General features: G+C 38.2%; 1 protein-coding gene across 2 annotated transcripts in view; it reads left to right on the top strand.

The window, feature by feature from the left end:
* MINDY3 (MINDY lysine 48 deubiquitinase 3) overlaps positions 1-25,857 on the top strand; it is an 89,702-nt gene that overhangs the window by 9,063 nt on the left and 54,782 nt on the right. For both annotated transcript variants that reach the window (XM_058669293.1, XM_004578588.3), the window contains exons 2-8: positions 1,760-1,839; positions 8,860-8,920; positions 11,813-11,986; positions 15,127-15,178; positions 16,086-16,200; positions 19,443-19,516; positions 20,422-20,501. In XM_058669293.1, coding sequence (XP_058525276.1) covers positions 1,760-1,839; positions 8,860-8,920; positions 11,813-11,986; positions 15,127-15,178; positions 16,086-16,200; positions 19,443-19,516; positions 20,422-20,501 — 636 coding nt within the window. The remainder of the gene's footprint in view (positions 1-1,759; positions 1,840-8,859; positions 8,921-11,812; positions 11,987-15,126; positions 15,179-16,085; positions 16,201-19,442; positions 19,517-20,421; positions 20,502-25,857) is intronic.

Genomic DNA, 25,857 nt, shown 5'->3' with positions numbered 1-25,857 from the left:
TTGAACTGGCCCAACTCCAGCCATTCCAGCCATCAATGGATTGAACCAGCAGGTGGAAGGTTTCTGTCGCTCTTTGTCCTCTCTATAATTATTCCTTTGAAATAATAAATAATTTAAAAATAAAAAAATAGATCTTGAAACAAGACCTGTGGAAAAGTACATTTAAAAAAGGCTGATTAAGGAGACTGAATAGGAGAGGACAATTTGGAATGAGTAGGACCAAAATACAAGGAACAAGCATTTATCAGAAATTGGGATCAGTATATTTTTAAAAGATCTATTTATTTTTATTGGATAGGCAGATAAACAGGAGGAGAGACAGAAAGATCTTCAGCTTCCATGCAGCTTCCTCAAGTGGCTGCAAAGGCCGGATCTGAGCTGATCTGAAGCTAGGAACCAGGAGCTTTTTCTGGGTGCAGAATCCCAAGGCCTTGGGCCATCCTCAAATGCTTTCCCAGGCCACAAGCAGGGAGGTGGATGGGAAGTGGAGCTGCTGGGATTGAAACTGATGCTCATATGGGATTCTGGCAAGTTTAAGGCGAGGACTTTAGCCGCTAGGGCCGGTAAAGTGATTTTCTCAGGGTGACCAGACAGTAATTGAATTTTCCTGATCCCTGCCTTTGGGGCCTCTGAAGAGCTTTTATTGTCTGTTCAGTCAGTGATGATTAGATAATATTTAAACTAAGATAGAGTTGGGCCTGGCATGATGACTCAGTGGCTAAGTCCTTGCTTTGTGCTTGCTGGGGTCCCATATAAGCGTGTCTGTTTCTGTCCCAGCTGCTCCACTTCCCATCCATCTCCCTGCTTGTGGCCTGGGAAAGCAATTGAGGCCGGCCCAAAGCCTTGGGACCTGCACCTGTGTGGGAGACTTGGAGAAAGCTTCTGGTGCCTGGCTTCAGGTCAACTCAGCTCTGACCTTTTTGGGAATTTGGGGAAGGAACCAGCAGAAGGAAAATCTTTGCCTCTCCTTTCTGCAGGTGAAATAAAATATGAATGAAAATAAAATAAATCTTTATAAAACAAAGTAATATTAATGCTTAAAACAAATCTTTTTAAAAATTAGTAAGATAATCAGTATGAACACATTCTCTATGATACCATTTATGCTTCAGAGAAGGTGACTGCAAGGCTGAAATAATCAGAGGACACTATGTAGAAAGAACCCTGAAAGTTATGTTTGAGTTCAGTAGACCAGTTTTCTTTTTTTTTAAAATTTATTTATTATTTTTAATTCATTAATTACATTGTATTATGTGACACAGTTTCATAGGTACTTGGATTCTCCCCACCCCTCCCCAAGCCCTCCCCCTATGGTGGATTCCTCCACCTTGTTGCATAACCATAGTTAAAGTTCAGTTGAGATTCCCCCATTGCAAGCATATACCGAACATAGAGTCCAGCATCTTATTGTCCAGTCAAGTTCAACGGCTTCTTAGGTATACCCTCTCTGAGTAGACCAGTTTTCTTAAAAGCAAGTAAAATTACTGCATATTTTTTTATTTGAGTCTACATTTTTTCTTCTTATAGGGTATTCTGGGTATGAGTTTGTGTGTGCGCATGGACACTCATATATGAAGTTGTGTGAATTTGGGGCAGGGAACAAACAGATCCTTGGCTGTTTTCAAAGAATTTACTTACAACCCTGAAATATTAGGTCATGCCTTGAACATGTTTTGCTGTTGTAAGTGATTTCTCTGAAAATTATTTTAACTGTTACTTTAATTATATTTTTAATCTTTGCTGCCTGCTTTCATTTTAGGGTTTGTGTTTAGTGAATCAGAGGGCTCTGCATTGGAACAGTTTGAAGGTGGCCCCTGTGCTGTTATTGCGCCTGTTCAGGTAAAATAGACTGTTTCACCAATTCCTTGGAGGGATGCATTCAAACATTTCATTATTTTACCTTTTGTTTTTATTATCTGTACTCTAAGTAATCATAAACCATGACCAGTTAACTTTTTAACTTTTGCTCATGCAAATTTCTGTATATATGCTTAACAAAAATGAGTATGAATGTGGTATATGTGTTGTTGACTATTATCTTGTTGACGCTCATTTTTTTTTTTTTTTTTTTTTTTTTTATTATTGGAAAGCCAGATATACAGAGAGAAGGAGAGACAGAGAGGAAGATCTTCCATCCGATGTTTCACTCCCCAGGTGAGCCCCAACGGGCCGGTGCGCGCCGATCCGAAGCCGGGAACCAGGAACCTCTTCCAGGTCTCCCACACGGGTGCAGGGTCCCATTGCATTGGGCCGTCCTCGACTGCTTTCCCAGGCCACAAGCAGGGAGCTGGATGGGACATGGAGCTGCTGGGATTAGAACAGGCGCCCATAGGGATCCCAGTGCATTCAGGTCGAGGACTTTAGCCTCTAGGCCACACCGCCGGGCCCGACGCTCATTTTCAAGAAAAAGTAATGGGTTCTCCATCACCTTCTAAAATATAGAAAATACATATCCTTTGATGAAGATCTTGATGAATGATAACATTTTATACTCCAAATAAATATAATTCAGTTCTATTAATACGAATTTTCTAAAAAGCTGAAGTTAATATTTTCATGGCCTACAACTTTAACTTTTCAAAATAAATTGGCAGTACATATAATTTTAGGATATAGTGTTGACCTTTCTAAATAAAATCAGTGGCAACTGATTTTAAGCAGAAGTTAAAAAACAAAAATTTTCTTTGTGGTAAGTATGTTTTATCTACATGTTTTTGACTTTGAATCTGTGTTTTTTATCTTTTTAAGCTTTAAAGGGAGATTTGGTATAAACTGTTTTTTTTTTTTAATTATTTTGTAATAATCTTACTTAGTTGATTAGGGAACAAAGTGTCAAGGGCTACAGTGTGAAAGTGGGTAATACCATTGTTTCCACATCAGTATCATTTTACCCTGTATCTGGGGTCAGGGAAAAAAACAAAGGGAAAAGCCCCACCCAACCTCCCACCCATCCCAGATCCCCAACGGGAGGCGCGCTCTGAGAGTCCTGCTCATACAGTTTGATAGTTCATCAGTTCTGAATTGCTGCCAGTCTCTCAGTTCCAATCGCAATGAACCCTATTCAGAATCCGCTGGCTGACAGTCTCTTCATGGTTGGGGTTCTAAGATCAGCAGTTCAGTTGGAGGGATCTCCAAAGAAACTTCATCTGAGATGATCCCAGGCCTGATTCTTGTGCGAGTTTGCTAGTACAGAGTCCGACACCGTCCGTCACCCCAATCAGCTTATGCTCATGCTGGTCGTTGGGATTGCTGGGTTCGTTCTGTTTCCAGCCCTGTCTTCCTCGTGAACCAACGGGTGTTGTAGTCCAGCTCGATCCTGCCCACTTCATACTTGGTCCTCAGGCAAATCAGTTGGAGCTGCAGCCTAGTTGGGGCGACTCCCCATAACCCCACCAGTTCTGCCCCCTACCCTGGTTCCCATGCTTGCCGGTACGCGCTGCAGGCTTGTCAAGTCTGTCCCACATTCTGTTTAGCTCTCGCACGTGTCGATAGGCATTGAAGCCCAGCTCAACCCAACCAACCTACTGTCCAGCCCACACACCTACTGGCAGGTGCCCTTCTGTCCAGCCACCCCTGCCCCTGTCCTGGTGTTCGTGCTGTCCAATGAGAGTGGTAGCCCCGAAGGAGGTGCCCAGTATTTCCCTTCTAGGCCACACTCACTCCCAGATTATGCTCTCTCCAGGTAGTTCTGGCATTTGACTTGACAGAATTAGCTCCAAGTGCCAGCCTCTGCCAGCTAGTACTGCGGCTAGCCCAACCAGTCCTCACCTACTCTAGTTTTTGCTCGCACCAGTCGGAACAGTCAGCCCACCGTGGCCCTTCCCTTATCTAGCTCACATGAGGCCCACAGGTGTAACAGCCCTGCCTATTCTGATCTGCCTCCATCCCGACTCATGCTTTCCAATGGAAGTAGTTGTCCAGCAGGGGAGCCCTCATTCCCCTGTCAGTTTTGCCTCCTCCCCGTGATTATCACATGTGCTGTTTGGGCACTGCAACCACATCTGGTACGGCTCATCTCACCTTGGCATTCCTTATTGTGTACTAGTATGTGTCGCAACCGAACCTGGGTCGACCCACACTCTGTTCTGGCGCTCGGACTCACCAGCGGGTGATGTGAACAGGTTCAGCCTGGTCTGCCCCCAGTCCATGCCATGTGTATGCCAGTGGGATAATTTCCATAGCCTGTTCTGGGCTGTTTCCTATTGTGCTTCTTGCGCTTACCTGCAGGGACTGTGTCTTGCCAGAGGAGTTGCCCAGGCTCCTCCATCAGAAACTCTCCCAGTGCCAGGTTTCGCGCATACCAGTGGGTCCATGAGCCAGCCCTGTTCAGTTCACCTCCTGTCCTAGCAGGAACAGTGGTGTTTCCTGACTGTTCTTCAACCCATTCTGGTTCTTATTGCTGGATGTTTCAACCCAGCCATGGCTCTTCCATACCCCCATACAGCTTACACAAGGTTCAGTAAGGTCTGAGACCTAGCCTAGTCTGTCATACATTTCCCCCGGTCCTGCAGAGCACCAGATGGTGTTGGAGTCTGGCCCAGCTTGGTGCTTCCATTCCCAGTCCACACTTGTGCCAAGTGGGATTACACTCGTATCCTGATTGGAACACAGCCCCATTTACAGCCCATGCGCTCATTGGTGGGAAACTCAACCCAGCTAGAGTATCCCCTTAGCTGCCCAACTGGGCCTATTCCCAGCCTTAGATCTTGTGAGGGCCAGTGGTTGCTCAGATTCAGCTTGGTAGGGCCTCTCTCTTGTCCTGTCCCCTTAGATGCTGTGGCTTAGCATCCCTGTCTTACGCAGATCAGTAGGTGCAAGGACCTACTTGGCATGACCTGTGCTCCAACCTGATTTCTGTTGTTTCTTGTGAGTTAAGGTTTGTTCAGCCCTGTCCATTCTGTCCCCTTCCAGTGGCAGTATGGCCCACCCCACATCCTGTTAAAGGATGGACTTTCAGGTGCTGCTGCCTTGACCTGCGTTGACTGTTTTGGTTCCTGCACCCGTGTGTGATGGCAGGTGGCATGGTCACATCTAGCTTAGTCCATCCCAACCCCAGCTTGCGAGCTAACCAGGGGAATTTGTATTTCCACACGGTTAGGCCCACACATCCCCATAGAGTCTACCCCCAGACCAAGTTCTCTCGCATGCTAGATAGAGTCTTGACCCTGCAAAATGTGACCACTCCACCACTCCACCAAACAGTTGGGTAATGGTACCCATCACTGCCAAAGAGACCCCATCCATAGCATTGGTGTGGGCTGGTGTGTGACAATCAGTGATGTTCCAGGCAAACAGGCCATTTCTGTATTCCGAATTGGGTTGGTATATCTATCTAACCGTAATTGTCTCCTCGGTACTTCCCTCCAAACCACCAGGTCTCAGTCCCCATGCATGCCTAAAACTTTCCCCTGTCATTGGGAATCACCCAAGAGTCACTGTTCACTAAAATTGGACTTAGTCATGGGTTTCCCCAGGCAGCAAACATATCTTAAAAAACCCCAGAGTTTGGGCTTGGCAGCGTGGCCTGGTGGCTAAGGTCCTCGCCTTGATCCCATATGGCTGCTGGTTCTAATCCCGGCAGCTCCACTTCCTCTCTGTCTCTCCTCCTCTCAGTATATCTGACTTTGTAATAAAAATAAAATAAATCTTTAAAAAAAAAAAAAAAAAAGGACACATCTCCTCTTTCCATTTAAAAAAAAAAAAAAAAAAAAAAAAAAAAAAAAAAAACAAAACTCAGAGTTTGCCGCCGGGCGGCCAGCAGGCAAAGCCTGGCACATGGTGCACTGGCCGCCCTGGGGGAGGCTGAGGACTTGTTCACTGCCTTGCGGCAGTGTCTTTGGCGTGAGCCCCCAGCATTGGGTCCGACCCGGCGGGGGCACCCCTCACAGCCGCCACACTGTGAGGAGCGGCACTTGCCCCCAAACCCATGGCATTGTAATATGTAGAACAATTCTGAACAAAATCAATAGTTGCTATTAGCTGAAATTTATTAAGTCTTAATCATGTTTTGAAAATACGTTTAATTGACATTAATTCATTGGATATAAAGAATATATGCTTCAACTATCATAGTCAATACATCTGTAAAACTCAATCCTGCATAGACTTACGTTATTAAAACCGTATGCCGCTAAAGGAAAAAAAATCTTGGATTTATTCAAATAACAGTCATTATAGATTATAGTCATGTTGGTATTTAAATTTTTTATGATTTTAAATATTTTATTCAAATAGTAAAGTTGACATTTAGTAAAATTTTTTCTCAATTTAAGGATTAATATGTTAGAGTCATGGAATACAAAGAATGTATAAGTTAGTAGTTATAGCTGTCATAAGTAGTTGAGGCACATTTTGGTTGCCAGTAGGATCTTATCTGAACTTGCAGTTTTGTCTTTTGCACATATAATCAAACTATGGATATACAGGTTATGGATACTACTATGGATATTACTGGTTAGTAATATTATTCAATGTTATTCAAAGTGAGTTAATGTAGTTAAATGCCTAGTATATACCATGTGCACTTAAAATCCAGTGTATTTCCAAACTGTTATATTTTCAAGTGATGTGTATTGTAACAAGGAATAATTTTGTTTAAAATCCTGAACCTGTGTTTGTGTAACTTTGATGTAGTGCTTTAGTTTAAGAGGCACGTAAGTCTTTTCAGTGAAGGAATTTTCATTTATAAAGTCAATTAAACACATTGAGAGTATGAAAGAAATGAACAAATCTAGATATTAAAACTGATTAAATGATAAGTAATGACATACCATTGCTAGAAGGAGGTTAAAGAATTAAGAAGATAATAGTCATAGATCTTATTACATATAATAATATATCACAGATTTATTGCATCATGATAAAGCAGGGACTCAGATCAGTGATGGTTTCCCTGGTTGGCAGTGTGATGGGAAAGAAAGTACATTACAGGGCTCGGCAGCGTGGCCTAGTGGCTAGGGTCCTTGCCTTGATCCCATATGGCCGCTGGTTCTGATCCTGGCAGCTCCACTTCCTCTCTATCTCTCCTCCTCTCAGTATATCTGACTTTGTAATAAAAATTAAAAAAAAAAAAAAAAAAAAAAAAAAAAGAAAGTACATTACATTATGTCACATATTAAACTATTCCTGAAATCATATTTAACCATATAAAAATTTAAAATTTAACCATACAAAAAAATACTTACAGTAGCAATAAAGGAATTTGTCTAATACAATGAATGTGTTACGAAATAGATACAAAAGTAATTACTAAGACCTCAGTGGTGAAAAGCAGGTAAGTATGCGTTGAAACAGAAAGAACGATGCTGGACAGGAAATGAATCCAGATACTCAGTCTCACTAGAAATTTAAGAAAATCAAAACTACAACTAGATACTATTTTTTTTTCTAATTTATAACTCTAAAATTGTTGCTGTTACATCTAGGGATGGTGTGATGCTAGCACATTCACATGCTGCTGTGGTACACATTTGTGCTTTCATTTTTTTGGAAGGAATTTTATATTTTATTCAGAACCATAATAATAATATTCTTTGTTGCAATATTTTGTGAATGTTACCTAAAGAAATGTTTAAAGTGGAAAAATTTGTATTTTAAAAGCTCAGTTATTTATGGAAACAAGATATTTCCAAACATTCTGATGTGTAGTAATGAAACTCAATATGAAATAATGGATTAATAATGATAGGTATTAATTTCGTAGAAAGAATGAACAAATGGAAAACATATACCCATGTATTTTTCACTTGCAGTACAATTAGAAATAAGTATGTAAAAAAGAACTGTATCTCAAAATGATTATGGTGATTATATTATGGTGAAGTGATACATGTCCTACTTTACTGCCAAAATTTTATAGTGTATTTATATTGCTCCATCTTAGGGTAATTGTTATTTGGGGGGGAAATCAGAAACACTTGATTATAAAATATATAGCTTTTACTTCTATGAAAATATTGTAGTGTATTACTGTTTGTTAATTTGAATGGAATGCTCATTAGGTTCCAGGTAATATGCTGAGTATATTACAGAGGTTTTATCCATGTAATTTGCAATGTAACCTTTTATTGCCTGGATTCTTAATTTTCCTTAGTAAAGCAATAGAACTACGATTCAAACCTAGATTTGTTTGATTGAAAGCAGTACTCCTAATCTGTATATTTAACACTTTCAGGTTTATGAGTTATCACAGAAATCTGATTTTATTGGCTCTGTCCTAGACATTCAGACTCCTTAAGTGTTTCTTAAGAATCTGCATTTTCAATTATGCATCTTAGATACAAGTTATACTTTGAGAAATTAACAAATGTATTACCTTGAACTGACAGTATAAGATAACCAGTGAAACATAAGTGACTAGCTTAAGAGAAAAGTTAGAAATTAGTTCAATTTTTTTCTTAGTCTAACAGATTTTTCAGTTAAAACAGAAAAAAGTTCTAGTAAAAGTATTCTTGTGTCATAGACCAAAGTTAATGGAGCAGAACACTTTTCTATCTAGATTTCTTTTATCTCAAGTAATCTAAGCAAAACGTAGACTGGTTCCTGTTTTACATGATCTTCACCTTGTAAATGAAGCAGTAAGTTTCTGTAATTACTAGGTATGTGCCCATTATTTGAATCTGTTTTTCTGTGTCTCAGAAAATGTGTTGTAGGACCATTTTATAGATCTAGAATTAAGTTTATGGAACTATGTTTTTAGTAAAATGTATGAAGCTACTATTGATTATGAAAAACCCATTTGAGTTATACATAGGCCAAAGAATAAGAGAAAACAACTTAATTTTCCCCAGTTTTAAAATAGTGATATGAGAAAGTGTTTATAATGCATTCTATTAATATAGTTGCTTTAATTCTATCAAGGCATTTCTCTTGAAGAAGCTCCTGTTTTCTTCTGAGAAGTCTTCCTGGAGGGATTGTCCAGGTATGATGGCTATCTTTTACAACTTTGACTCCATGTCACGGGGCAGGCATTTACCACAACCTGTTTCAAAGTGCCTGAGTTCCAGTCACAGCTCTGCACCTGATTACAGCTTCCTGCTAATTTGCATCCTGAAGCAGCAGGTGATGGTTCAAATAGTTATGTTTTTGTCATCTATATTGGCGACCTGGATTAAGTTTTTAACTTCTGACTTTGACCTGGCTGTTACCAGCTGTTGCAGGCATTTGGGGAGTGAATCAGATTTTAGGAGATCTCTCTGTGTCTATCTCTGTCTTTTGAATGATAATGTAAATAAATAAATAAAATGAAATGGTCAAGCATTTACTCCATTCTCAGTTTAATTTTAAGAGGGAGAGACCGACACAGAAAGACCTCCTACTTCTCATATGCCCACAATGACCCAAATCGGGGAGGTCTCCCAGGTTGGGCAGGAACTCAGTTACCTGTCATCACTGTTGCCTCCCAGGGTCTGCAGTAGTGGGAAGCTGGAGCCTAGAGTGTCCTCAGGCACTCTTATATGTGACACAGGAATCTTAACCGTTAGGTCATCAGTGCAGAATTTTTTTTTTTTTTTTTGTGAGACTTATTTTTAAGTGTTCCAGGAAGTTTCATAAACAGTGACTCCATATTTTGAAGATTTTCCTAAGCAAAGAGATGAAAGGATAATATGTATAAGGGAAAAAGCCTTTGACTTCTTTTTTTTTTTTTTTTTTAAAGATTTATTTTATTTTTATTACAAAGTCAGATGTACTGAGAGGAGGAGAGATAGAGAGGAAGTGGAGCTGCCGGTATTAGAACCAGCGGCCATGTGGGATCAAGGCGAGGACCTTAGCCACTAGGCCACGCCACCGAGCCCGCTTTTGACTTCTTGTGAACACTGGTACATGTTAAATGATAGCATACCATCAACAGTAGCAAATTTATGTTATTTGTTCTTAATTATTTTGAGAAAACTTCAGAATTCATTCTATTCCTGCCTCTTTTGGAATAATGCCTTTCATAATGCAATTAATTTTGAATTGAATTGCAAATAAAGCTGTCAGTATGTGAAACATGACTGAAGTCAGAAATAGGAATGGTGCTACTTGATAATAAGAAACATTTGCATTCCACTTGACAGTTTACAAAGTTCTTTTCTTCATTTACACAATTTCATGTGAACCTCACAATGCACTCTGGAAGAAGTAGGATATATTACAGTTCCAGTTTTGTATATGAGGACATAACAACCTCCATTCTAAGCCATGATGCTAGAATCTACTACTCATTCAGAAATTAAGAGTTAAGGTATCACTCTTTCTTTGTAAATACTTGAAAGATTTTATTGGAAAGTTAAATATACAGAGAGAAGGGGAGACAGAGAGGAAGATCTTCTGTGCAATGGTTCACTCTCCAAGCAGTCGCAACACCTGGAGCTGAGCCAATCCAAATCCGGAGCCTGGAGTTTCTTCTTGGTCTCCCACAAGGGTGCAGGGTCCCAAGGCTTTGGCCCATCCTCGACTGCTTTCCCAGACCACAAGCAGGGAGCTGGATGGGAAGCAGTGCCACTGAGATTAGAACCATTGCCCAAATGTGATCCTGGCAGGTGCAAGGCGAGGACTTTAGCAGCTAGGCTACCACACTGGGCCCGAGGTATTGCTGTTTTTTAAAAAAAGTAATATAGTAGTTATCATGGGAAGCGTTTAAACATTGAGTAGATGCTATTAATGACATAGAGTTTCCACAAACTTTATAATGTTTTTTGTATGGAAGTACATCAACTTTGCAGAGCATTGTCATAAATCCTGCAAATGCTGTGGTGGTGATTCTATCATTGTCCTAATTCCTGCCATTAGAGAATTCATATTCCATTGGGAAAGACTAGAACCTCATAAAATTTTATATAAAAGGTTTGCACATATTACCTCTTTTATCTGAAAATTTCAGAAAGTGGTCCTAGTTTTGGAAAGTAATCAGTTTGAAAACAGCAAGTGGCTAATATATGGCAAAAAATGGTCTGAATACTTGTACTATTTTCTTAAAATTCTCACTGTTCATATAGCCTCAAAATTGAATGACTAGGGCCCGACACGATAGTGTAGTGGTTAAAGTCCTCAGCTTGCACGCCTGGGAACCCATATGGGTGCTGGTTCTAATCCCGGCGGCCCCTCTTCCCATCCAGCTCCCTGCCTGTGGCCTGGGAAAGCAGTCAAGGACGGCCCAAAACCTTTGGACCCAGTGTCTGCGTGGGAGACCTGGAAGAGCTCCTGGTTCCTGGCTCCTGGCTTCGGATTGACTCAGCTCCGGGCCGCTTGGGCAGTGAACCATTGGACGGAAGATCTTCCTCTCTGTCTCTCCTCCTCTCTGTATACCTGGTGTTGCAATAAAAATAAATAAATCTTAAGAACAAACAAACAGGAAATAAACCTGAATCACTAGCATATTATTGGCCTGCTGGTGTCACAGATTGTGGTAGTGTATGTGTTTATGGTGTTCTCATGGGGCTTATCTACTTAGTCTACTGCAGACTAATGCACAAGTTGAAGTCTTAGCAGGTCGTTGTTGAGTGAAGGAAACTTTATGACCTACATGCTACATTAGCATTTTAAGACAGGGATGATCAATTATCAGATTATTCCCAGCAACATTTCTTTTCATGATGTTTAATTCTGCCTTTTTCAAAATTTTGTTTTTTAATAACAGTGTTTAGAGGTATTTTTTACCCTTAGCCACAGGTTTTTATACAACATAATTTTAAAGCTATTGCTTACATAATTTTCCACATTTGAAAATGCTTGGTTTCCATCATTAAATTAACCTATATTGATATTGTTTTCGTGACAGGATTTTTTGTTTTTCAGATAAAACTGTTGTAATTTGTGTTTTCATTTTTAGAGGAAGAGCAGAAGGAACTCCTTTGTCACACTTTATGTGATATTTTAGAAAGTGCTTGTTGTGACAACTCTGGATCATATTGCTTGGTTTCATGGTTAAGAGGAAAGACGACTGAAGAAACTGCTGGTATTTCTGGAAGTCCTGCAGAATCTAGTTGCCAAGTGGAACATTCTTGTAAGATTCATTTTTATTTACTGAAATCATTTCTTCTACTTTTGTTTTAATAAAACTTGAAAAATTTGAAAAACAGATTTTTAACTTTCATAGTCTTTCTAGCTTAAAATTAATTCGTGAACTTTAATATTTTTAAATTTTCTTTTCAGTTATTTCAATTCCTGGAAGATAATATTTTTGCAAAAAATACATTTCTCAAAACAATTTTTTTTTTTTAAGTTACAGTGAGCCGCTCCCAGATAACAATGTCTTTTGAGACTAGAATGCTTGTTTAGAAAGTTGAAAGCATATGTATGGTCTTTGGAAAGTTTATGAAAAACGTATGAATTTAAAAATTTTTTTTGCCCCAAGGTGAACTTTCTTCTTAAATCCCTTTTTCTTTTTATTTCCTTTTGCCCTCTGTTTCAGATGCCTTGTTAGAAGGAAAGGGAATTTTTTATGTGGGACAATTTCTTAAATAACTGTAGTTGCTTCTTAGAGCAGTGATGGATATCATTGTCCATTACATGCTATTTGTCGTCTTTGTGAATTTTTAGAACATTGTTGTATACATCGAGTATTTTAAGGGAGCTTTTAAGCCAAGTTCATCACGCCTTGATTGAATTTTTCTCTTTGTGAAATAATAACTATTCTCATTATTTATAGAAATTATGCTCATCTATTCTTGGTCTTTGATTTTTGACAGTCTAATGTGATTGACCTAAAAATTTGCTGGAGTAAACAGTAAAATAGAAAATTCTGGTGGTATGAAAGTAGATAAGAATTGCTTTTCTGGTCTGGTTTTCAGGGATAATATTGTTAATAGCTGATTTTTTGAGAATTGGTAGTCCAAGTTCTTAACTGAGGAGGTTACTAGTTTTCAAAGAAACCAGGCATCTGGTTTATAAATGGTTTATACATTTCTGTCATTGTTATAAACGTCTTGCTTTCCATAGAAGATTATCTGTAGAACACTTCCGCCTGCTTAGGCTGGGAAATCCCTGTGCTGTCAGCATCTTCTCTTTTCTTGCTTTGTAAATGCCTTACGCCTGGAAAAATTCTAATAGTAGTACATTTGCGAGAAGTAATTTTAGAAATTTAAACAGATAAATTTATTTCCTTTTTGTGACTTTCATATATATCCTTTCACAAAAAAATTAGCATTGCTAGAGCTGGTAATGACAAAGATAGCAGATGGAAAATATTCACAAGAATGATGGTCAAATGTTGTTTATGATTGCTTTTAAAGTATTTCCTAGTTTTTTCTGGTTACATGTAAATATGTTTAGCAGTTTTGATCAAAATACTAACATATTGAGAAATGAATAATTTATTATTTTTTTTGATAAAATAATAAAAAGTGTTTTCAAGAATATGAGCTTAGAGCCAACCTGTTTGTTACTATATGGAAATACAGTGAGCCTTTTTTTTAAACTTTATCATTAGTACCTTTGTTATGCAGTATGCTTGTGATGGAATATACTCTTACAGCTGTAGTGATAGGTTAATTTGTTCTAGAGTAAATGGCCTCTTAATGAGTTAACTTTTGTGCTTAAGTAACTAATTTATATGGGCATATTATTTTCAATTTGCCTCCAAAAGACATGTTTTTGTAACTTCCTAATTTAGCTTGTGCTTCATTTTAAAAATTGACATGAAATAAACTTTTAAAATTATTTGTAATATTGTGTACATTTGAAGTGTTTTTTGACCTGAGGGTTTTAGAATTTACTTTACATAATGACAAACAGAACTCACATTAAAATTCTTATTCCATGTAACAATCTATTTACCTCCTCTTTCCTTTATTCCCAGCTATGTTCTTTCTTGTGTTTTATTTTCCACCATCCCTGCCTGCTAAGCTTTTTATTTTGCTTGCCTCTTTTCTCTAAATTTCTGTCTGTGTCTACTTTTATAGTATAACTAGTGTTAGGATAATCAAGCACTGCAGAACATTTAGTACAGATGGGAAAGGGTTTGATAGAATTTTTATTTTATCCTGAAGTTTTAAATGTGAAGTGTTTCTCCCTTCATTATACTACATTCTGTACAAGCATTAACTTCATTGGCTTGTGTAATGTGTGTTATTTTTGCTTGTTGTTAATGCACAGTTGTTTGCTGTAGTGAGTACTCGGGTTCAATTTCAGTTTGTTTCCCATGAAAGCCAAGAGGTTTTTAGAAGTGATTAGAAAATTAAAACTAGGCCTTGAAATATCTAACATCATGTAACATTTCAAATTGAAAGTACAAACTTAACATTTTGAATTTATACTTAAAAGTTTTCCTAAGTGACTTGTGAGAATATGTATTTGTTCTAAGTGTAAAATATATGTGAAATTGTTCATGGATTAAAATATTTTGATGTTAGCATTAAGGCTTTATCTCCCTGGAACCCTGAGTATCTGGGCTCAAATCTCAGGCCTTTTTGTTTTTTGCTATGTGCTTGAGAGAGAATTTTTCTCTGTGCCTAAAATTCTTCCGTAAAATGGAGATAAAAGTGTTATGAGCATTAAAAAGAGTCAGACCTATAAAACAGTAAAAGGTTTGGCCCAGTGAAGATAACCTTCACCTCTGATTCAAATGCTTCCTTTGATTTTTCTGGATGTACATCTGTACTGTGAGTAAATATAAATTACTAAAACTTCGGAATGGTTAAAAGAATAAATGAGGAAACAAACTTAAAGCTATTGTTGAACCTGTGTAATTTCAAAGTGCTATGCCTTTTTATAAAATATTTTAAATAACTAAGCATTTTAAATAACTAAGTATTATAAAGGAAGATGACAAAGCTATCGTAATTTCATTTTTATCTGTACATTTAAAGATTATTTAAAGGTGCAGGACACATTGTATTGATGTGTGAAGCACTTGATTATCAATAATTTCACCTGTTTTATAAATTGTCCTAGAATCTGAAAAGAAATGTTTAGTATTTAATTGCCCCTCTGCATTCTCAATATTATATCTATTTTTACTTACAGTAATGGTAACTAAAGTGTTGAAATACAAGTTTGTGTTATAGTAAAATTGAAAATAAACAATTTTAAGAGAGTAAGGGAATAGGAAAAGTTTGATTGCTTGAAAATATTTACAGCCTGCTGTGTGTATCTTGTGTCATTTATTTGCCATGTGTAGTGCTGAAAAGTGTCTTTTATGTATAGCTGCCTTGGCTGTCGAAGAGCTTGGCTTTGAGCGATTTCATGCATTAATTCAGTAAGTAACATTGGAACATTTAAAATACTTACCTTGTGCACACATTGCCATTTTAAGTCTCCATGCTATGGAAAAGGTCTTAGATTTGTGTAGTACTGCACTACTTAAACATGAATTTTAAATCCATTGCTTGAGGATTTATTTGCTTTTTAGTCAAAAAGAGTAAAGAGTAACTTGTAAATATATACTTAAATTGTTATGTATCCTAAAATATTGAAAGATGCTTTTTAAAAAAATGTTCAGAGTGTTTTCAGTGATGCAATTAAAAAGTTTAATGTTGTGTTCTGAATGAATTTCTTTGAGATAAATGTGGGATGGTGGTGTTTCTCATCTGCCAAGTTTCTTTCTGTAATTTTCTTTAAAAGTGCCCATACTTTTATTAGAACATTTACATTTTGTTACAAAATAAAAGGTAAGGATGACTGTTGATAAAATTATAGATGGTGTTTGGTTTAAGGTTGTAATTGATTTCTTTCAGAAGCTGGAAATGCTTGCCTTTTATTTAGCATTTAGATATATTTTTAATATATATTTCAATATATAATATATTTTTAGATGATTTCCAAATTCAGAAACTAAATTTGTTCTTAAAAACTTGTAAGAGAGCTATTATCAAATAATCAAAATAATTGTATTGTTAACAAATGTGTTGATGCCAGACAGTTCCTGTTAGGAATGAAAGCAGTCCTTGCCAAGTAGGCATTCTGTCTTAGTGGTATGTTGTATATGTAGTGGTAATTGTCAGTAGTAATTGTGCGTATAATAGCCGAATTTGTATTTGAGACACTTACACAAATCTCTGTTGTTCTGTGCAGATGTTAAAGTGTAAGGCAATTAAAATTTATTTCCATTTTTGAATAGGATCAATTCATGATGATACTAATACATAATTATTTTTTTCTCTCAGAAAAAGATCATTCAGAAGTTTATCAGAATTAAAAGATGCTGTCTTGGACCAATATTCAGTGTGGGGAAACAAATTTGGAGTATTGCTTTTTCTGTATTCTGTGTTACTTACAAAGGTTTGTTTAAGAAGATACTTCTTCCTCTAAGTTTGGTTTTTCAAGCTTTGATGAGTAATTTTATATTTACTGCTGTTTCTAAATCTTGAAATAAAACATCCTGTTTGGGTGTGGGTATTTGGAATAGTGATTAAGATGATATTTGGAAATGCCTGCATCCCCATATGAAAGTACTGGGCCATGAATCTTGTGTCTGCTTTTAGTTCCCATAGGAGACCTACATTAATGGGCCAGTTCCTGCCCCAGCCCAGTGGGCAGTACGGTGTGAACCAGCCAATGAAAACTCTTTGCCTGAGTATACCTCCCTGTCTTGCAAGTTAAATAAATGAAGGAAAGTGTGTAATTTTATTGGTTGCAGTTCAGTGACCATTTGATATATATAAGGGGTTGATGGATGTGCTGAAGTTTTCCATATGAAAAAGAACCAGTGGTTGAGGTTAAGTGAATACAATAAATTTTTTTTTTTTTTAAAGATTTATTCATTTTATTACAGCCAGATATATACAGAGGAGAGACAGAGAGGAAGATCTTCCGTCTGATGATTCACTCCCCAAGTGAGCCGCAACGGGCCGATGCGCGCCAATCCGAAGCCGGGAACCTGGAACCTCTTCCGGGTCTCCCACACGGGTGCAGTGTCCCAATGCATTGGGCCGTCCTCAACTGCTTTCCCAGGCCACAAGCAGGGAGCTGGATGGGAAGTGGAGCTGCCGGGATTAGAACCGGCGCCCATATGGGATCCCGGGGCTTTCAAGGCGAGGACTTTAGCTGCTAGGCCACGCCGCCGGGCCCAATACAATAAATTTTTTTTTCCTGTGTTATTTTTTTGAAGGGGTGAGGTTAAATACTTAAATCTTCAGTTTATTCAGTATCTAGAACTTTTTGTGTTTGAATTCCCTTTTGGAAAATTAAAAAGTATCTGGATGTTGGTTTTCAAATAAATAAAAAGATTTCTGCTTTCGTAATTACATTTGTCAATATATATATATATATATACACACACATATATATATATACATATATATATTTATTTATTCATTTATTTAAAGATTTACTTATTTTTATGGCAAAGTCAGATACACGGAGAGGAAGAGAGACAGAGGAAGATCTTCCATTCGATGATTCACTTCTTAAGTGACCACAATGGCCAGTGTTGCGCCGATCTGAATCCAGGAGCCAGGAACTTCCTCTAGGTCACCCACGTGGGTGCAGGGTTCCAAGGCTTTGGGCTGTCTTGGACTTCCTTTCCAGACCACAAGCAGGGAGCTGGATGGGAAGTGGAGCTGCTGGGATTAGAACCAGCGCCCAATATGGGATTCCAGCACGTTCAAGGCGAGGACTCCAGCCACTATGCCACAGCACTGGGCCCCTCAGTAGATATTCAGATTATCATTTTTTTAAAAAAAGATTTATTTATTTTTATTAGAAAGTCAGATACACGGAGAAGAAGAGAGACAGAAAGGAAGATCTTCCCTCCAATGATTCACTCCTCAAGCAGCCATAGTGGCCAGAGCTGAGTCAATCCAAAGTCAGGAGCCAGGAGCTTCTTCCGGGTCTCCCACATGGGTGCAGGGTCCCACGTCTTTGGGCCATCCTCTACTGCATTCCCAGGCTACAGGCAGGGAGCTGGATGGGAAGTGGGGCTGCTGGGACATGAACTGGTGCATATATGGGGTTCTGGCGCTTGTAAGTGGAGGACTTAATCCACTGGGCCACTGCGCCGGGCCCTGAATTACCTATTTTTTTTTGTGTGTGGTAATACATATCTCGTTTTTATTTGTTGATTATTGACCTAAGCACAATATATGATATATCCCATGAATAGTTTGGAGAATAAACAAGAGTCCAAGAAATGCTATTATGCATGTCTCTTTGAGAAATGAAAGTTTACACAGTCAAGCTGCTCTCCTTTCTGTAACATTGATTCAGATAGTTCATCAAGAAAGTTTATTATTGTCATCATTTTGGTTATTTGAAGCATAGAGACAGAAGAAATTTCCAAATATAATAATTGGAAATTTGTCATCTTTTTCATATTAGTATTCATAAGAACAAATCTGCCTTATTTTTCTCTAGTTAGTCATTTGGATTGTATTAATAAATTTTGGTTGGATTACTCATTTCTTTTTGTTTTTTATTATTATTTTGTTCATGACACAGTTCCATAGGCTCTGGGATTCCCCCAACCCCTCCCAAGCCTTCCCCCATATTGATTTCCTCCATGTTTTTACAGTAGTGTAGCTCATAACCAGTCATAATTCCATCATTGTGGGCATGGACCATTCAGCGAGTCCAGCATCCCATTGTCCAGATAAATTCAATAGTTTCACTTGGAGACCATCGTTGGTCTGAAAGTAGAGCTGGCAGAATATCATCCCCTCCAATGAAAAGCCACAACACAGTTTCAACAACAGGAAGAAACATGAAATTTTACAACATCATGAAGTTAATTGACATGGTACTGAGTGACCTTGTATTAGAGAATGCAAGTTGTTAACCACATGCTGTAACTACTATCCTGGACTACCCAGGATAATCCAGGCTGGACCAGGCGAAACCCAAGAGCCTGGATTTCCATTCAGGGTTTTCACATGAGTTGGCAAGGCCCAAACAATAGTGCTATTTTCTGCTGGCTTTCCAAAGTGTATTAACAAAGAGCTGAGCTGGAAGTGGAATGGCTAGGACTTGACAGCTGTCAAATGTGATGCCAGCATTATATGTGGTGGCTTAACCTGCACCGAAATACTGGCCCCCAGCTTACCAACATTTGTGAGAAAGCTTAATCAGAACAAACTCTGCCTTTTTTTTTCTGTACCATGTTTTATCTTTTGTATATGAATTTATAAGACTCATTATAAAATGGAATTAAAAGGTAGATTTATTTTGATGTGCAAAAATTTTGGAAATCATTGCGTAGTTTTTTCATAATATGCATTTTCCAGCTGTTTTGGCGACTCCTTAGATACAAAGATGTCAACAATTTTTACACCAAAATAAACATTTTAATTTCATTTTTCATAAGCTTCTTGAATAACCATCATGTCTATTTAGCCAAAAGTTAAATGATGATTAACTTTTGTTAGGTCCATTATCAAACAGTTTAGTTGTGTTCTTTAAATGGAGCCCATGAGAGGAAAAAAATGTTCTTTGAGGAATTAATTTAAATTACAAACTGGTCATGTTAAAAATGCTATCATAACTTTTATTTTTCTTTTTAAAATCTGATACATTCTTGCTTTCTTTAGGGCATTGAAAACATAAAAAATGAAATTGAAGATGCGAGTGAACCTTTAATAGATCCTGTCTACGGACATGGCAGGTATTTGCTGACGTCTCTTTCTTCTTCCCTGGGCTGTAGGATTTAGAAACGTCAGGTAAAATGTGGCTGCGTCAGTAGCGCACTCAGGCTTTGTGTAGTATTGGCTTGTAATTGGGGTTTATGAACGGATTTCATTTGTGGCAAATATTTTAAGATGACAACTCAATTTTGCCTTAAATTTTGCTTATAAAGTTTTTTTTAAAAGATGAAGTTTACTTTTTGACTTAGTATAAATAAGTATATTTTTTGTCTATTCTCTGTTTACAAGAAAGTAAATTCCCTCTTTGGCTCTGCCTTCCCTCTTAGGCTTTTTATAGCTAGGTTTTACAAAAAGTCGATGAAAGGATGACAGTTAAACCATGTTATGACTCTTCTTTTTAGATCTTTTTACCTCAGAAGTTAAAACTGATCTATTCCATCAAAGCGAAACAGTTTTAATATATACATTTTAAAGATTTTGCATATATATTGAAGTCTGTGTAATATTTCTTAATCCATTTATCTACAGTATCTTGAGTAAACTAGATAAATTTGTATTAATAGGTGGAACAATAGATGTGTGACACATTTAATAATACATTTAACAAAGCCTAGTACATACGATGGACTAAGTCAGGTTTTCCCTAGTTTTGTTTTTTAAGCAACATAACTTAATAATATGTTGTAATATGCTGTAATAATATTCTGTAATATGCTATAATAATATGAGGACAAATGGTGGGAGGGGAAAATAACGAGCCAAAAAAGAGGGTCGGAGAAGAAATCCCTATACTTGTAAGAATGTATCAAGGAGAATAATAAAAAATAATTCTAAAAAGTCCTTGCTTTATCTTTAAGATAGCAGTTAATTGATTTGAAAGCTAGTTTTGTTCATGTTTTAATTGACTTTTAATTTTTGTTAATAGTCAAAGTTTAATTAACCTTTTACTGACCGGACATGCTGTTTCTAATGTATGGGATGGTGATAAAGAGTGCTCAGGCATGAGTAAGTATATTCTTTGTTAAGTTTCTCCTTCTAAGGATTAATATTTTAGAATATAGTTGATTGCTAATCATCTAGTAAAAGGCTGTACATTTTTTAGAGATTAAAGTAAGTGCTTTATAATAGAAGAATCCTGTGCAGTTTCTAGACTACCATAGCACTAAGATATAAATGGGGAAGCCAGACAGTATTGGATTTAAATATCAAGTATATGACTTTAATCAGGTTACTTAACTTCTCAAGTATAAAATTGAGATGGAAGGGCTGTAGTCTTTAGTAAAAGTAATAGATCTCTTAATATGTATAAACGTAAGATATATTAATCCAGAATTACGGTTTCATTCTTTGCTTAAAATGGAGAACTACAGAATATTTATTTGAAATCATTGCTTTGAGAGAGTTTGGTAGCTTTATCTTTTGTTATGATATGCATAATTTGCTTCAGAATTCTGGAACATTGAATATTGCCTGAGACTTTAAATGACCAACCCCTCCACCACAACTTCCACTTCTAGTCTCACTTTAATTCCTTCTTCTAGCTGGGGACATTTAATGTAAAATCACATTTTGGCCATTCCATTCAGTAAAGGGAAATTGGCGCATACTAACTGAGTAAAATTACCTTCAATTTGTTACTCTAAAGTCAGTCTAGGTCATTCATTTATTAGTCATTGTGTTTACCCTGAATACCATGTACCTCTTACTGATGTATGTGCTATAGTACATGAAATTTCTTTCTTTCTTTTTTTTTTTTTTTTTTCCAAATTTCAAGACTATAGCTCTGTGCCCCAGAGGGAGGAGAGAGCCACCCCCTGGCAGCATCCTGAAGGGGGCCCCAAGCAGCCCCATGCCATCCTGCCTCTTCAGCCACTTTATTAGCTAGACACATCGCACTACAGGCACCCACTGCCACCAAGTACATGAGATTTCAAAGTGTCTGTGGCTAACAAATTTAATAGGATTTTTCCCCCAAATGCTAATTAGATAAAACTGTCACTAAATGACAGATCACATCTGGAAACATAAGTTGCCACCTTTTATTTCCATTTTCAAATGATTGTTCCTCTTAATTTTAATTTTTCTAAAATTCTAGTTATATAATTGAAAGAAATATAGAAGTATTTAGTATTAAGGGAAAAATCAGTAACAATGGAAATCTAAAAATTGTCCTATTTCAATTCAAATCTGCATTTTTTTCTGTGTAAGAAATTCAAGAATTGATTTTTCCCTGTATCCGGTATCCTGTGCAGTATCATTCACTTAGTGGTGTGATTAGTTTGAGAAACTAGTTTTGCTGATTTCTGGTAAGTGTCAAAACTGAGTTACATTTTTGGACAAATAACTATGCAGATTACTCCTCTGTTTCTTGAACTGTCATTCTGTTTAGTAACAGAAGCGTTTAATCCTGCAAGTTAATGGTATCAGTCTCTGCTGAGGAGTAGGAAGTTTTTTGTTTGTTTTTAGGCTTCTCTTCTCACTGCTTTCTCCCTTTCTCTTTCTCTTGGTGTTTTCTGGGTCCTGATGTCATTTCAGAGTAGAGAACTTTGGTTGAAATGTCGTATGTTACTTAGCCTACCTCCTTGTTCTACCAAATGCTAAGCTATAACTCTCTACTCTGTCTTTGTGGATTGCTGTGGCATTTGCTTCTGTCATGGTCCACTTTTCTTCACGTTCTGTAGATTCAAGCCTTATCTATAGCTAAATCAAAATACTCCTCCTTGTAGACCTTAGAGACACCTTGCCTCTCATATCCATAGGTTGGTAGGCCCTTCTTGCCGTAGAATATTTATGCCATGGGAAGTTGTTGCAGTATACATTAGCCAATGATTGAAGGTTTGCTTCTTATATATAAACTCTTCTGTTTCATGAATATTACCTTAAATGCTAAGATTTTGCTCTGGATGGTTTTATAAAACATGTCTAAAAAAATCACCACTGAGCAATCACTTTGGGATAATTACCTTGCAAAATAAAAGGAATTAGGATGGGTATTGACATAAACTTGGGTCTGTTTTCAGTCACCATGCTGCAAAATCTTTATATTAATTCATCATTTATTGAACTTACTTTCTGTTACATACAAGAAGGAAATATGTGGTATTGAAGGTGAAAATAAAGACTTAATAGTTTTGGGCTGGCTAAGTGGCACAAGTTAAAGTGCTACATGTGAGGCCAGCATCCTGTTGGAGTGTCCTGGCTGCTATGCATTCAGTACATCTTTGCTGATGCCCCTGGGAAGGCATGATGGCCCAAGTGCTTGGGTCCCTGCCACCCTTATGGGGTCCTGGGTGGAATTCATGGCTCCTGACTTCCATCTCATCTACCCTCAGCTATTGATGTTTGAGGAGTAAACCAGCAAATGGGGATTTCTCAATCTCTTCACTCTGTTTTTCTTTCTCTGATGCTCTGGCTTTCAAATGAATAAATAAATCCATCGTTAGGCAAATCACTTATCTTTATTTTCCTTCTTTTAAAATATGCAAGTAATATCTTTTTTAGTTGAAGAGCTTAATAATATGTGAATGCTCAGACCCCACTGGGCCCATTAAATTGCAGTCTCTAGGTTGTAAGATCTGAACATAAAATTTACAATTTGTATTAGTAAGGTTACATGTGCAGTCGTGTTTTAAAAGCAGTAGGAAGGCCCGACGCAGTGTCCTAGCTGCTAAAGCCCTTGTCTTGAACGTGCCGGGGTCCCATATTGGCACCAGTTCTTTTTTCTTTTTTTTTTTTTTTAAAGATTTATTCATTTTATTACAGCCAGATATACACAGAGGAGGAGAGACAGAGAGGAAGATCTTCCGTCTGATGATTCACTCCCCAAGTGACCACTACAGCTGGTTCTGTGCTGATCCAATCCGAAGCCGGGAGCCAGGAACTCCTCCAGATCTCCCACACGAGTGCAGGGTCTCAAGGCTTTGGGCCATGCTCGACTGCTTTCCCAGACCTCAAGCAGGGAGCTTGCCAAAGTGGAGTTGTCAGGATTAGAACCGGTGCCTGGGCCCGGCACAGTGGCCTAGCGGCTAAAGTCCTCACCTTGAAAGCCCAGGATCCCATATGGGCGCCGGTTCTAATCCCGGCAGCTCCACTTCCCATCCACCTCCCTGCTTGTGGCCTGGGAAAGCAGTTCAGGACGGCCCAAAGCCTTGGGACACTGCACCTGTGTAGGAGACCTGGAAGAGGTTCCAGGTTCCCACCTTCGGATCAGCGCGCATCGGCCCGTTGCGGCTCACTTGGGGAGTGAATCATCGGACAGAAGATCTTCTCTGTCTCTCTTCTCTGTATATATAACTTGTTAATAAAAATGAATCTTTTAAAAAAATAAAAACAGTAGGAAAATTGGATTTCTGAAGGAAATCAATAAAAACAGAGATTATGAGCATAAAGTTGATTTAGGGTTCCATAGGGTCCTAAATATTCAGAAGTTTAAACTAGTTGGGCGGCATTAGGGAGAGCGAGTCACTGAAAGCATGGAGCAGTGAAGTAATGTAGCTCTTGTAAGCCCAAAACATGAACTGTCAGGTTAGGAAAGTGATTGGGTAGAATGACAAATTCACAACTAAACCTTGGCACCTGCACAGATGAGTAGTAATAATGTGGTAATAGACATGGCAACAGAAGAACTAGTGTATGTGTGTTTTGTGACAGTTTTTGTTTTGTTTGTTGGATATTATTTGAAAAGCAGAGTGATAGAGATCTTCTTTCCTTTTGATAACTGTGTAAATGGTCACATTAGCTAGGAGCTTGAAATTCCATCCATATCCCCCATGTGGGTGACAGAAGTCTGACAATGTGTGTTGGATATAGTACCTTTAATCTCAATATATTGTGGAAAAATGAGGCTGCAATAACTTGTTGATTTGCTCCAAGTCAAAGCAGCAGAGATGTAAACATTCTAGTGTTTTGACAAACTCAAGGTTTATCCTTTTCTGTTGTAATACATTAGCTGCCTGGGCCATTCTACTTTTAAGAGAATTCAGGAGTGCTGAATCTAGGGTTCGGCAACAAATTAGATATATGAGGATAAAGCACAAATAACTGCTGGGTTTTCAAGCAAAACCTGTTGACACAATTAATGTGAACTATCATGACAAGTTGCTAGAAGACATGTATATGTTTTAGTGGAGGAAAACAATATTTCATTTATTTTAGAATAATTGCAGCTGTTGCTGATTAATAAGGATGTGCTTTGTAGCAGCCATTTATTAACAGTGCCAACTGCCATGTTTAAGTACCAGTACTTAAATATTTTCTTTCCTTGTATCTAACATATTTTTAAAAATTCATTTGTGTGTTGGAAAGGCAGAGGTAGAAAGATATTTTCCATCAATTGGTTCAATACCAAGATGGTTGCAGTGGTCAAAGAGCCTAACCCAAGAGCCTGGAATTGCATGTTGTTCTCCCATGTGGTGGTAGGAACCTAGGTACCAGGGCCATCTTCACTGACTTCCCTGGCACACTAACAGGGGGCTGGGTCAGAAGCAGTACAGACATAACTCAGGGGCCTGGTACGATGGCTAAATTGGCTAATCCTCCCCCCAGTAAGTGCCAGAATCCCATATAGGAGCCAAGTTCATGTCCTGGCTGCTCAACTTTCATCCATCTCCCTGCTTATGTCTTGGGAAAACAGTGGAGGATGGCTCAAAGCCTAGGGAACCTGCATCCACGTGGGTGACCCAGAGGGAGCTCCTGGGTTCTGGCTTCGGATTGGCTCAGCTCTGACCATTAACGGCCATTTTGGGAGTAAACAAGAAGACAGAAGATCTTTTTCTCTGTTTCTCCTTCTTTCTATAAATCTGCCTTTCCAATAATAATGAATAGATCTTGGAAAAAAAAGGTGCAGCCAGAATTTGAACCAGTTCTGCAATATAAGATGCTGATGTTGCAAACATTGTTTCCAGCTTAGCTCTTGGGCAGCTCAACTGTCCTCCCTTCAGTGTAGCAGTGCCGGGTCCCGTGACGCTGACATCTGAGTGCTATTAATTTAGCGCATGTGCAGTTTACCGTTGCTCCTCCTGCAGCTTATCAATGCTGTGAGCCCTTGCCTGTCTGTGGCTGCTGGGTTGCAGTTCCAGGGACAACACAGACCCTGCAGGGAGTGAAGCTGGTGCTACCCTCTCCACTGGGTCAGTTCCGTGTGATCACCCAGAAGTGAGCCCCTTTGTGGCCAATCTGTCAACTGTGTACTCTGCTTCTCCACACAAGATCATGCACGGAATCTCCTACTTTTTCTCCACTTGTGGCTGGCCCAAGCTATTCAGCGATATTGGCAGGTCTCACACTGCATTTGCCTCCTGAGCTACCCGCGCAAACCCAAGCTCCCATCTGGCTGCCACAGGAGCTGAGCAGAGGCCACCGC

This window comes from Ochotona princeps, chromosome 10 (genome assembly GCF_030435755.1).
Source record: "Ochotona princeps isolate mOchPri1 chromosome 10, mOchPri1.hap1, whole genome shotgun sequence".
In the NCBI taxonomy this organism is placed as follows: domain Eukaryota; kingdom Metazoa; phylum Chordata; class Mammalia; order Lagomorpha; family Ochotonidae; genus Ochotona; species Ochotona princeps.
This window is presented reverse-complemented; position numbering and strand designations above follow the sequence as displayed.